Genomic DNA, 13,873 nt, shown 5'->3' with positions numbered 1-13,873 from the left:
GAGGAGTTTAGCTCCTACTCTTATTAAATTTCTTATATTCACAGAGCATTACACCCCATAGATACCAAGACTTTCTCTAATTACCACCTACAATCAGGGCACTATTTACTGTACGGCTAAAGTATCTCTGTTTGCACTGAATTGCTCTGCATTACTTCTATGAGATTTACAGTTGTTATTGGCTTTCTGGCAGTTCTCTGTAAACATCAACATTATTTTTATACCCTTTAGGACGAATAAGACTAAAAACGCCTCGCATTACAAAAACTGCTTCCACTGGAAATAGCGGGAAGATCCTTTCATACCTCAATTTAAGAGCTCCATTTCTATATTTCATGGAAAAACTCTAAAGGCAAAGACGGTGCTCAGCCTCCCACCAAGCATGCCCCGTCATGAGCAGAATTTAAAAGAAGGAGTTGCCATTTGTTCTTTTTTATTGCTTTTTGCTCTCTCATCTCTATTTGTCATGCCTACCTTGTCTATATCTAAGCCACATTGAAGTTAATCACCGAAAGAGGAAATGCAAAAGGGTGTGTGGCTATATCAGTTAATCTGTCTACATGTAGTAGTTAATCTCTTTTTGGAAAGCTACTTAGGCAGCGAGGCCTGAGACGATAGGTCCTGTAAACTGTCCCAGGCGGATTACATCTAGGAATGGGACACCTATATTTCCTCGTGCAGCTGATTCCAGGTGACTAGAAGGGTGTGTTCAGGATGTTTGCCCTTTGTTACTCTGAAAGGAGCATGTGCTACTTTACGGTCATTGAGCAGCAAGAATCCAGGTCAAACTCTGAGAGAGGAAGTAATGTACCTTTGGTTAATGATTATTTTCATTACAAAAGAAAATGTTTTGGTTTATTGTGTTTAACTAGCCTGTACAATATGTATAAAAATCTCTCTCTATATAAAACATACAGTTGTAACAGAAACTGGAGCAGTCCAAAGGTTCCTAGGTCCACACTGAATGTGTTATAACCGACACTTGGGAAAAGCACATCTTATCTTGGCTGTGTATGCAATACAAAAGGATTGTTACCTATTTGCATTCAAGGGGTTAAAATAAACAAAAAACTCTCCTAACTATTGTTCAAAATGCTATTGTTTAGTTTTTATTTGTTTTTTTAGGGAAAATGTTTCTGTTATAAGGTTTTGTTTTAAAATCAGTGCAAAACTACAACCATCTGGTAACAGCTTACTTATCTGCAGGAGGAAAACAAGGTATCAAATAAAACTACTGATAAGTATAAATAATCTATAGCTTCTATGAAAAAGCAGGCTTTATTCAGGTAGTCTTTAGTAATGCATATTGTATATTAAGGTGGTGATAATGAAGGTGAATAATGCAACAATGACATCAGTTGTGATGTATGCCTCCTTTCTCATCTGTGCTTCCTACAATATGAGCTTTAGCATTTTGGAAAATGCTAAAGCCGAAGCATCTGCTGCCTATGAGACTGTCCTTCTACCTAAATATTACATTTCTAGTTAGTGGTTCAACCTTTAAAACCTTTTCTCATAATGACTTTTTTACCTTTGGCCATAATTAGACCAAGTAGCTGTCATACTCTGATGTTTACATCAAATGATTACCAATTGTTTAGTGTTTATGTTTTAGAACATGAACTTATCTCCATATTGGCTCTACTGGTACAACTGAGTCCCTTTTTCTGTGAAACCCAATGAAGTAGGCATACTTGCTTATTCACCAAGGGCTACAAAATATTGTGTAGTCATGAAATCAACTTATAAAAAGTTACTTAATATGTTAATGACAAAAAATACCTATGGAAAGCCTGAATTTGGTTTATAAAAAGACATATTCTAGATATTTTCTGTATTATATTGGGATTAGACAACACAGAATAGTGCAACTAGGAATGCATTCATTTTAATCCCCCTTGGGTGAAAACTGAAAGGAATCCTTTAGCATATGCCTCTATCAGTTTGTTGTAAGCCAGTGGTCTCCAACCCTGGTCCTCAAGATCTACTGTCCTACAGATTTTAGATGCATCCCTGCTTCAACACAGCTGAATCAAATGATTGATTACCTTTTCAAGCCATTCATTTGATTCAGCTGTGTTGAAGCAGGGATGCATCTAAAATCTGTAGGACAGTAGATCTTGAGGACCAGGGTTGGAGACCACTGTTGTAAGCCATTCTTTTTGCCAGATAGCTCCAGCCCAATCGGACTGGGTCAAGGTCGACTGTTAACAATTATTATCAAGCTTTGGCCAAGATCGTTAGCTTTACATCTAGTTTTGTATTTGTGGTGGAGGTTAAGTCCTCTTCTCTTGTCTATTTATTTATTTTTGTATATCAAACCAGTCTTCTTCCTGTACTGCTTTGTATTCACTATTTATCAATCTTTTATCAGTCAATCAATCTTATGATGACGGAAGAGATCCCCATTCCACCTGAAGAAAAGCCTCCCAACATCATAATGCTGCCACTACCCTGTTCCACGGTGTGGCTGGAGTGATTCTGGAGTAATCTGTTTGATTTTAAAACAATAATACCTTAGCCCAGGCATCCCCAAACTCGGTCCTCAAGGCCCCCTGTCCTGCATGTTTTAGAGGTTTCTCTGCTTCAGCACGGCTGGTTATAATGATTGCAGTAGACCAAAAGCCTGTTAATCAGCTTTCAATTAAAATCAGCTGTGCTGGAGCAAGGAAACCTCTAAAACCTGCAGGACAGGGGGCCTTGAGGAACGAGTTTGGGGATGCCTGCTTAGCCAACACTTTTACTTTTTCCTTTCCTTCAAAAAAGAATTTGTGGATTTTATATACTGGTCATGTTTAAAGATTTTTATACATGAGGCTTGGATTTCTGCAGCTGCCCCTAATATACCATTGGCCTATTTTGATTGTCTTATCTCTGTTTTTAGTCTTTTCAATGGTAAAAGACTAAAACAAATCAACCATTGAAATCCAAAAGCATTAGTCATCCTTAATCTAACTATATGGGACTTTAGAGGTCAGCTTAGTAAAATAGAAGGAGCAGAGAAGTCTTAAACTTCCCTAACTCAGATGCTGCTTCATGGGCTCACCTCTCCTGATTTCCCAGATCCTGCAGGAGTGTGTCAGCATATTTCTGCCTCTCACTAGGCTCCACATTGGACAGTTTCTTCACCTCGCTGCGTACAAAGTACCAGAACTCCTTGACGCCATTCTCAACCTTCCTGCGCAGCTCCTCCTGAGTTGGGCCAGGGCCTATAAGAAAGGAGGCATCAGAGAATAATAGAATATTAAAACACTTTCAAGAGGTATGTAAGATCTAAGGCAATGAAATAATAATGCAGACTCAAAGGAAGACACCCTGAAGAAATTAAATGTGTTTTTTTGAAGGGATTCCGAATATTGTGCATAAATAGCCTCTCGCTATAAAACGTTCAGTTGGATTCATACATTTTTTCTTCTTTTGAACTCTGTCCTAGGGAGTTACTTTGACCTCATTAGAAAACACTTGATCACTGCTTTTGTGCATCATTTCTCTCATGTTTTTTCACACACAGAAATGTTATACCCCTTTCGAACCCAAACAATGTGGAGCATCCAAGGCGAACACACCGCACAAGCCTGTTCTGGTTTCTGTTGAGAGAAACAGAATAGAAGAGAACAGAGCGAAGAGAAGAACAGCCTCAAGCAGGAGGAGTCGGAGGTGGTGGTGCTGATGATGACTGTGAAGCATTTTCTTTTTTTTTTACTTCCTATCTCAGATACTCTCTTCACTTTTGCCACTTGCCTGTGGAAAAAAGCTTTAGGGTATTTTTAGCTTTCTTTCCCCCCGTGCAGCAAGATGGAAAAGCTGACCCTCCACTGCCCTCTATGCTCACATGTCCTTTTTTATTTTCTCCCAGCCTCTTTTCTTCTCTCTCAGTCTCTCATTTCAGCAGTGGTGGGATTCAGAATGCTCCCACTTCATTCACACATTTTCCCCATTCACCTGACAGCTTTCCTGCCCCTTTGACCACTGCTTAGAGTAGCAAGCATACTCATAATACCCTGCCCCATTGAGGATGTTGCTTGGCTATCATCATCACCAGGTTGCATCAGGTTTAACGCTGGCCTGGACTGACATCATCCCTGCAGGCAAAATAGCTCACACAAGCTGCTGATTGGATGGATGGATGGATGGATGGATGGATGGATGGATGGATGGATGGATGGATGGATGGATGGGTGGGCGTTTGGGTTGATGGATGGATAGATGGATGGGTGGGCGTTTGGGTTGATGGATGGATGGATGGATGGATGGATGGGTGGGCGTTTGGGTTGATGGATGGATGGATGGATGGATGGATGGATGGATGGGTGGGCGTTTGGGTTGATGGATGGATAGATGGGTAAAAAAATCGATGCCATCTGATAAAGGAATAATCTGAAATAAATAGCATTCCATTCCCCATTGTGTTTCATCTTATCAAATATTCATATCTAGTTGCTTATTCTAAAGGACCCTGCTAATTACCATCTCCAGTGAGTTTCTGAAAGCTGTGAATCTTCTGTTTGGCTCTGGTTAGCTGGTCCTCCAAGGAGCGGAGCCTTCCTGCTGCCAATGACCCAGCTTCTGCCTGACCCTCTGGTATCCTAGAAGGCATAAAAAGACATTGGATGGATTGGTTAACTAATAGCAGGAAAATGGGACAGAAATAGGTCAAAGAGCAAAAAAACCTTGAATATGATACCATACAGTGATGGAAAAACAAAATAAAATGTTTATATGACTTCTCAGTTATTCCCAAGGAAACTGGAGAATTTCTACAAGGCATCCACTCGCAGACTATTTTAGTCAAAAAACTTTCTTCTAATTGTCAGTTGTGACTCAGGAGGTTGGCGAAGCGGTAACAATATCCTGTGGTTCCTCTGATTCCAGCCGTCTCTTGCTTGGGTGACTCTGGTCTCATCTTTCAATTTAAAAGTTGCTGAGGAAACTTAGCTGAGGAGGCGTGCATCTCACAGTGCTCACCACCGAAACTTCTACAAATGTAATTTGCTAAAATGCCAGAGTGTGGACCCCAGAGTTGTGCCATGGTGTATTAATTTTGAGCACAAGTTTGTGCTTGGAATACAAACCAAATACATCTGCGTTGTTGGATTCAAACTATAATCATCTTCAAAATTTCTCCAAGAGGTATGTCCTGAGCATTGCGGAATATCCTGTGAACTGAATGGAAAATTACAGGGAAATGCTATGATTTGGTAAAATAAGAGGGAAATATAAAAGGCAGTTATAAATCAAGAGTAACATTTGGTTTGGAATTGAATACCAAATAAGCACTTGATTTTTACTGATTTTACTTAAAATATATTTAAAATGACTAAGACATGGCTTGATGGGCAGACTGACATCTTAGTACAGTAGCTCCAATGCATCTATAAGCCTGTGGCCTATTTTCCTGAATGGACTGTTCTGTGAATGTCACGTCAAGAGCGTCCATGTTAAATGGGTGCAACCTAGCAAATAATCCAAGAGTTGTATTCAAGATGGATTTTGTGAATACTTAGAAGCGACTGGCATCCAGCCAAACTCAGACAACAACTATAACTCCACGTAAGGTAAAGTACAAGTGCGAGCTAGGGGAATGAGCAGAAGAGTTCCGCAGTTCTGCATTTTGGTCACAGATATCATTAGAAAACTCCAAAATGCCTCATTAAAAAAATATATATGAAATGCATTACAAAAGACTTGAAATTGATTTGCATGTCACTGAAAAGAACGTCACAGTACCCCAAAAACTTCTCCCACTCTAACCCTAATACACAACACCCCAAAAATATTGTCCAACTACATTTAGCAAAGGGCTGCAACTAACGATTAATTTGCAAATCGATTCATTTTTTTTATTATTTTTTAGATTAATCGATTAATAATTGGATAGCCAAAGGTTCCTTAAAGAGGAATTTTTATGAAACTAAAACTTTTCCAACTGAGGAGTTCTGGATAGAGTATATTGAAAGATGAAAAAGTTTCTTTATCTTAAATACAAAATGTTTACATATTTTGGTATAATTACTTCTCTAAGTGGGTTGCTCTGTCAGATAAAGCACATTTCAGAGTCTCTATACTCCAGTTAACGATTAATCGATTACTAAATTATTTGACGATTATTTCAATAATGGATTAATCACGATTAATCTGATTGTTTCAGAACTAATTTAGCAGATGTGTGCCAATTGTTCAACAGATGTTCTTCTGTCTAACAAATGGTGATGAGTGATTATGTTCTCGAAGGCGAAGTTTGGGCTGGGTTGAACAATATACACATGTATGGACTTACTTACAAATCTATATACAAATGTCGTAAAATTAAGGAACTACTTGCAACACTGCACTACATTACAACTGAAGAAATCTTTGTTAAATAAAATGGTACGTTTCATGATAAGATAAGACCTAGTCATACCAAGAGACCAACAGCATTTTGGCTGGTCCTTTGTCATTAAATGGTAAAATGGTAAATGGCATGTACTTATATAGCGCCTTTATTCAAGTTAGGAGACTTGACCAAAGCGCTTTACACTACATCCATTCACCCATTCACACTCACACACTGATGGTGGCAAGCTACATTGTAGCCACAGCTGCCCTGGGGCTTACTGACAGAAGCGGGGCTGCTGTACACTGGCGCCACCTGGCCCTCTGACCACCATCAGTAGATGATGCAGGTGAAGTGTCTTGCCCAAGGACACAACGACACTGAAAGTCGGAGTCGGGGCTTAAACCGTCAATCCTTCGATTTCAGGGCAAACTCCTACATCCAACGCCACTGTGGCCCCATTTTTGTAAAACTAAGAAAAATAGAAGAAATTGTTTTGTCACAGATGCCATGAGAGAAAAAAAAAGAAACAGTGATCCAATTCTCTTAGAATGGTGACTGGATTAAACTCCAGTTATTTCACTGAGACATCTGGGATTCAAAAAAATAAAAACAAAACGAAAAAAAAGAACACACCAACTTAACCAAATGTACAAATGTGAAAAACACTTTTTCATTACTGCCTGAAAGCTTGTTTAGACAGACATTCAGTTCAATTAACCAAATGTACAGTAACAAACCATTTTGATTTGCATATTTTTTAAACTTGTCTTCAAAACTGTTGCATATTTTAAGTGTTTAGTGAATTATCTCTCTGATAAATGCAAATTCAAATTAGCATTTTTACAGCTCCATCAGTTAAGCGTGAAGAACTACCACACACACCAACTGAAAACACAAATGAGCACTTTGACATGCTTGGAGCATCAAGTTAATGTCAGTCAAGGGGGAGAAAAGTGTCACCAACATGGTATTAAAATGGCTGTTTATTTCAGCATTGTATGTACAAATACCCCTGTGCATTTGACATAATGAATCATCAAGGCATGCAAATTCAATTTGCTCCTTCAGTAAAGAACATCAGTAGCCTGCAGGCACAGAGATGAGACTTTAAAGTAGCGGTGGCCCCTCTTGTCAAAAAACTCTCCTAACTGGTTCTACTACCTGAGTATTCTACTTCAAAGCATCTAAAGGTAAAATGTTAAAAAAATGTTTAACAAATACGTCATATAAACTAGCACTGGAAAATATTCAGCTTTACTTTCCAGGAATATTACAGACAATTACTGAAATAAAATCCTGTGACATTTTCTCTGCTCTATTATCTTTTTTATCTTGTTGAGCTACTTTTTCTCCATAGGCCACACCTTAAAATGCTGGTTACACCACAGTACAGAAAGGAAGTCTCGGGTTTTAAGTGCTGCTAAAATGTTGACGTAAAACAACTTGATATCATCTTTAACAAGGCAAGAGAAATAGGCCATACCAGCAACACTTGAAAAACGATCTAGAAATAAGTCAAAAATTTGTTAAATTAAGTGTATTTGCCCTTAATTTGAGTATGTAAATGAGATAGTTTGCAAATGGAATTAGTATTTTTATTCTTAAAATAAGGAAATTGGATAACATGCACTTGAGGTAAGACAATACAATTGTTTTTTTTTTATTTTAAGTGTATAATTGTCATGTTCCATTGACAAAATGTCTCTTTTATCTCCTCAGTCCAAGAACAAATGCACTAATTTTAAGAATAAATGACTTACAGTATCTAGCTTTAGATTTTTTCCAGTGAAAGGCTAATTAGTGAGATCATATTTATAAGTTATCTAGAATACAAATTGCCAGTGGACTTGTTATATAGCACCAGTCTTTGAAAAGTCATTCAGAACAAGGTAAGTCGATATATAACATATCAAAATACTGAGCAGAATTATGACTAACGGATAAACATACGTCATAAAAGGAGAAATCAGACAAGACAGCTGTAATCAACACCATCTGCATACAATAACACAGAAAAGGTAGGAGATGAAAAGAAAACTTGAAGAAAGGAGAAGCAAAACACAAATATGTGCAGCAATGAGGCAAAGAAGACGAGTCCTGGAGACGGGGAGAGCACGTAAGGTTCAAATATTTCATCTTAGCTTAGCTGCTGAAACCGCTGGCTCCCACCTCTACCCCCTGAGTTCACAGATTTCACAAGGTGATCAGAGCCTGAGGACAAAGTTTGAACAGTGGGGGCCCGAGCGGCAAGCTGCACCTATATTCCTCTCGAAAGACTTAATACACTTCGGCTGACTTCAAAAGAAAACTTATGTGCTGACCTAAAAAGTCATACATATGTATGGAGATGTAAAGCATTCTCTAAGGTTTAGATGAAAGGAGGGTACATGGACACCCCTTGCCTTTATACAGAGAACCAACTAGCCTGTGTTTAAACAGATATATCCGTGCCTGAGTGCATTGTGATGTTCTTTGCATGTTAACTGTTGATGGAATTTCTCAGGGCTTCCTTTGGTCTCCCCACAAACCAATATACATCTAATTTGATGCGGTGTGGCTCTGCACATCCCATATTTAAATGTACATGTGAATAGCGAGGTGTTTTGCATTTGAACTGTAGTTTGGAAAACTAACTATTCCCCTTGATCTCCTAACACTGACATATGTGCAATAAGTATGTGTGTATTTGCATAGCGTATATTTAAACGGATGTAATAGTAAACCATTAAAATTCTATGTATATTCCATGTGTGTTGCTCTTCCGAAAAGGTCACAAATTCTCTTAGGTAATGAGCACTCAATTTACAAAGAATTTAAATGTGTAATCTTGTCTACATCTGTGACTTATGTCAAGAGTAAAGCATTGAATATTGATCTCTAAGCACCAGGTAATGAATCTAAGGCTTAAAATTATGGATTGTTCATCTTTTCTGCATGTAAATATCCTTTTGTAGCAGTGTGCTGTGTTGGGTTGCACTGTGAAGATCAGCTGCATCGCCAAAGGTGGTGGAAAGAATCACTGGAAAACAGCCACCCTTATGTGGGTGTGATGAGGTTGCAGCTTTAACATGAAGCCAGCATTACTAGTTCCCCTTCAAATCTCCAAAAAATTATGCCACTCTTTGGCATTTTGGCAACAAATCATACCCGAGGTCGTCAAGTTGCTTCTAGCATCGTCCTCCAGCAATAGCCACCCACCATTAAGGGTGTGCAAAATAATCGTCATGACGATGCATCGTGATTCTAATTTTTGTGATCTACTGCATCGATTCTTGAATCCAAGAATCGATTATATATATATATATATATATAAAAGAACAAATAAAATACATTAATGGTTGGCGCACATCAGCGAAACCAAGCGGAATACAACTTCCAGTCCAGCAGATGTCGCTGCGGATGTGTTGACGCCCGCTGCTTTGTGTCACAAGCATGTCCGGCCGTGGGATACTGCGACGAGTCATATGAAATAAAACATGGAGGACACTATGAAAATTCGCCCCACGGCTCCATCTGATTCAAGTCAGATGCTTGGATGTATTTTGGCTTTAAAAACAAAGAAGGTAAAAATGAAATTGATATGACGCACATCATTTGCAAAATGGGAAATATACATTTCAATGTTTTCGTTTCATTGGTTTAAAGGACCACTGAGGCCATGTAAACGGCACTGATTATCCCTATTTTGTTATTTTAAGTTTGATGAACCTTAAGATCTTTTTGTCAGTGTGTCCACGCCAGTAATAGTAATATTTCTGTCCAGTATTTGTTTTCATGGCAACACCTCCAAAAGTCGTTTCAATAAATACAGCTACACTATATTGCCAAAAGTATTTGCTCACCCATCCAAATTATTGGAATCAGGTGTTCCAATCACTTCCATGGCCACAGGTGTATAAATTCAAGCACCTAGGCATGCAGACTGTTTTTACAAACATTTGTGAAAGAATGGGTCGCTCTCAGGAGCTCAGTGAATTCCAGCGTGGAACTGTGATAGGATGCCACCTGTGCAACAAATCCAGTCGTGAAATTTCCTCGCTCCTAAATATTCCACAGTCAACTGTCAGCTGTATTATAAGAAAATGGAAGTGTTTGGGAACGACAGCAACTCAGCCACGAAGTGGTAGGCCACGTAAACTGACGGAGCGGGGTCAGCGGATGCTGAAGCGCATAGTGCGAAGAGGTCGCCAACTTTCTGCAGAGTCAATCACTACAGACCTCCAAACTTCATGTGGCCTTCAGATTAGCTCAAGAACAGTGCGCAGAGAGCTTCATGGAATGGGTTTCCATGGTCGAGCAGCTGCATCCAAGCCATACATCACCAAGTGCAATGCAAAGCGTCGGATGCGGTGGTGTAAAGCACGCCGCCACTGGACTCTAGAGCAGTGGAGACGCGTTCTCTGGAGTGACGAATCGCGCTTCTCCATCTGGCAATCTGATGGACGGGTCTGGGTTTGGCGGTTGCCAGGAGAACGGTACTTGTCTGACTGCATTGTGCCAAGTGTAAAGTTTGGTGAAGGGGGGATTATGGTGTGGGGTTGTTTTTCAGGAGCTGGGCTTGGCCCCTTAGTTCCAAGGAAAGGAACTCTGAATGCTTCAGCATACCAAGACATTTTGGACAATTCCATGCTCCCAACTTTGTGGGAACAGTTTGGAGCTGGCCCCTTCCTCTTCCAACATGACTGTGCACCAGTGCACAAAGCAAGGTCCATAAAGACATGGATGACAGAGTCTGGTGTGGATGAACTTGACTGGCCTGCACAGAGTCCTGACCTCAACCCGATAGAACACCTTTGGGATGAATTAGAGCGGAGACTGAGAGCCAGGCCTTCTCGTCCAACATCAGTGTGCGACCTCACAAATGCGCTTCTGGAAGAATGGTCAAAAATTCCCATAAACACACTCCTAAACCTTGTGGACAGCCTTCCCAGAAGAGTTGAAGCTGTTCTAGCTGCAAAGGGTGGACCGACGTCATATTGAACCCTATGGATTAGGAACGGGATGTCACTTAAGCTCATATGTGAGTCAAGGCAGGTGAGCAAATACTTTTGGCAATATAGTGTATGTATGAATTCAGTTGCTTTCAGTTATGTATCAATTGAAGACACTATCCAGATCATACCCAGCCAGTCAGCCACTGGTAATGGCTGTATCTTTTTCTTACAGTGTTCAGTGAAAATATTGCAATGCATTGTAATATTTAAAGTATCATGATGCACCGTGATAGAATCGCATCGTGGCATGTGAATCGTGATTCGAAATTAATCACGACTTCTTTGCCAATACCCACCCCTACCCACCATGAAAAATTAGTTCTTATCAGATGTGTTAAGCGCATTTAAAATGAGAAAGGACTCCTGCTTTATTGCCCCACAATTTGGTGCCATGTGTTCTTGATGAAATGTAAAACACTAAACACCATATTTCTTATAGATGAACTATGGTGTCGAAGAGGGGCCTTAAGCAGTGTAAAGAGGAAATGTGCTTTCAAGCATTTCTAAACAACTGAGTGCTTCTTATCTATTTACTTCAAAGAGTCAAACTGTTGAACAAAAGGAGTGGAAAAAAAGGGGGAAAAAAATCTGTTATCACCTTGAAAATTCAAACCATTTATGAAGATTTAAAGGACAGGTTCGCGCATTGCTTTTTTACTTCACTACACTGATGCATTTGTAGTTTAAACTTTTTTTCCCCCTATGCTCTTATTCCCATGGATTCAAACGCTAAACTTCCCAGTAAACCGATTCTGTATAGTGCATTCCTGCCTCACATGTTCAGAACATCCTCTTATGAGCTCCGCTCTAAGCCTTTATTGACAGAGATGTTCCGACCACAGACACTTCTAACAATGAGGCTTGTGTGTGCCTAAATGCACCTTATGGATCCACAGGAGTTTACGACCTACGTTTTGCATTCCTATTTGATTGAAAGATAGGAACCAAATGGGGAAACTTTACTCAGAAAGTGTAGATGTTACGACAACTGTTGCGACAGTTAAAGAGAGTGACACAGAGACAAATGAGGAGAGCGACTGAAGTCTAATGGTCAATAACGTCTATCATTAAAAAACAATTCCACTGAAGCATGTATAACAATTTGTTAGAGATGCACTTTTCTCTTTTTCGGTGTGGACAAGTCTGAGTCATATGGTTCTGTGTGCAAATAATTCCATGCATCCGTTCTAAATCTCAGAACACATTACATGGGTTTAGAGATCCGCTTTAACTGTAACAGAGCTACGCAATGCATAAATCTCCTTTACCGCCTTGTTTCTGACATTATTGCACAACAGCAAACATTTTGTTGGCCCTGAGGTAAGCTGAAATAACAAATAAAACCGATTAGGGCAATGACTGTGGTCTCTGCAACTCCTCTCATCCCCTCAGATGTCATTTTTCATTTTCTCCTTGCTGCTCTTTACTTAGTGAGGTCCTAACGTCATCCATCATTCTCTCCATTCTCCTTTCCTCCTCTGCATTGTCCCCCTCCTCCCTTCCAGCCTTCCATCTTTGCATCCCCTCTGTTGGCATGCCAGGGGAGAGTGGAAAGGGGGACATCGATCAGGTCCTCATCACTCACCCCAGCTGTCACTCTTAGCCACTTGCTCCCTCTGGTGTCGCACCATCAGGCTGGTGCGTGTCATCGTCTCTGCGGGTGCAGAGGCTCTGTGCTTGAGGTGACTGACAGCTGCAGTGAGGGCGGAGCCTGATGGGCCGAGCAACTCGACCTCACGCTCACCTCTCATTAATGCTGCCGGGTGATTGGTGGGTTGGCCGACTGTCTGTGACTCGCATCGCTCAAAAGCAGCCTGATTCATTAGATTTCATTTGTATATCTACAGGGTGGATTTCATTTTAATCCAAACATTGATTGCTGCTGATTAACTGAACATGAAAATTCGGAGAATTGTACATGAGTACTTCAGAAAATACTCCAAGACTGCATGGAGGACTCATCAAGGAGGGCACAACGGACACCAGAACAACAATCCTCCTAGTTAGCGAGAAGTTAGCCAAACTTGCTTTTAGGTTATGCAAAGACTGAAGTTACTAAAAATATATATATATATATATATATATATATATATATATATAATGATGGTTGTCCCAAACGATCACCAAGTTTAAGGGGCAAATAGTGTTTAGGGCAAAGTTGTTCTATATAACGTTTTCCCTTCAAACCGAGATCCTCATTTAAAAAGAAAAAAAAATTAATTCTTTTAATTACTTAACAGACATATCACCTTGCTGGAATAAAGCAAATAATAGTCATAAAGAGAAATTTCTGTCAGATTCATAATGACTGCTCCATGTTACCTGATAATGCCTAAGTCATCTATCTCTCGCTGCTGTGGAGTAATGACACTAAACAAGTTGAATCGTGCTCAGATCTATAAATCAGTCTGAATGCAATGAGTTTTTCCACTGTGCAAGAACTCAACATGATATGTAATAATGTCAATTTTATGGGTTTAAATTTCTCTGAGGCCACTCATAAAAAATGAGCAAGCTATATGTGACAGTTAGGCAATTTGGAGGAATTTGTCTTTTTTTC

At 39.7% G+C, this 13,873-nt stretch overlaps 1 protein-coding gene across 2 annotated transcripts in view; it reads right to left on the bottom strand.

Moving 5' to 3' along the window:
• The window catches only part of fut8b (fucosyltransferase 8b (alpha (1,6) fucosyltransferase)), a 154,497-nt gene that overhangs the window by 58,354 nt on the left and 82,270 nt on the right, over nucleotides 1-13,873 (bottom strand). For both annotated transcript variants that reach the window (XM_038267620.1, XM_038267619.1), the window contains 2 exons: nucleotides 4,468-4,586; nucleotides 3,047-3,209 (listed from right to left, as the gene is read on the bottom strand). In XM_038267620.1, coding sequence (XP_038123548.1) covers nucleotides 3,047-3,209; nucleotides 4,468-4,586 — 282 coding nt within the window. The remainder of the gene's footprint in view (nucleotides 1-3,046; nucleotides 3,210-4,467; nucleotides 4,587-13,873) is intronic.

Source organism: Cyprinodon tularosa, unplaced genomic scaffold (assembly GCF_016077235.1).
Source record: "Cyprinodon tularosa strain WSP-4 unplaced genomic scaffold, ASM1607723v1 ctg68, whole genome shotgun sequence".
Lineage (NCBI taxonomy): Eukaryota > Metazoa > Chordata > Actinopteri > Cyprinodontiformes > Cyprinodontidae > Cyprinodon > Cyprinodon tularosa.
This window is presented reverse-complemented; position numbering and strand designations above follow the sequence as displayed.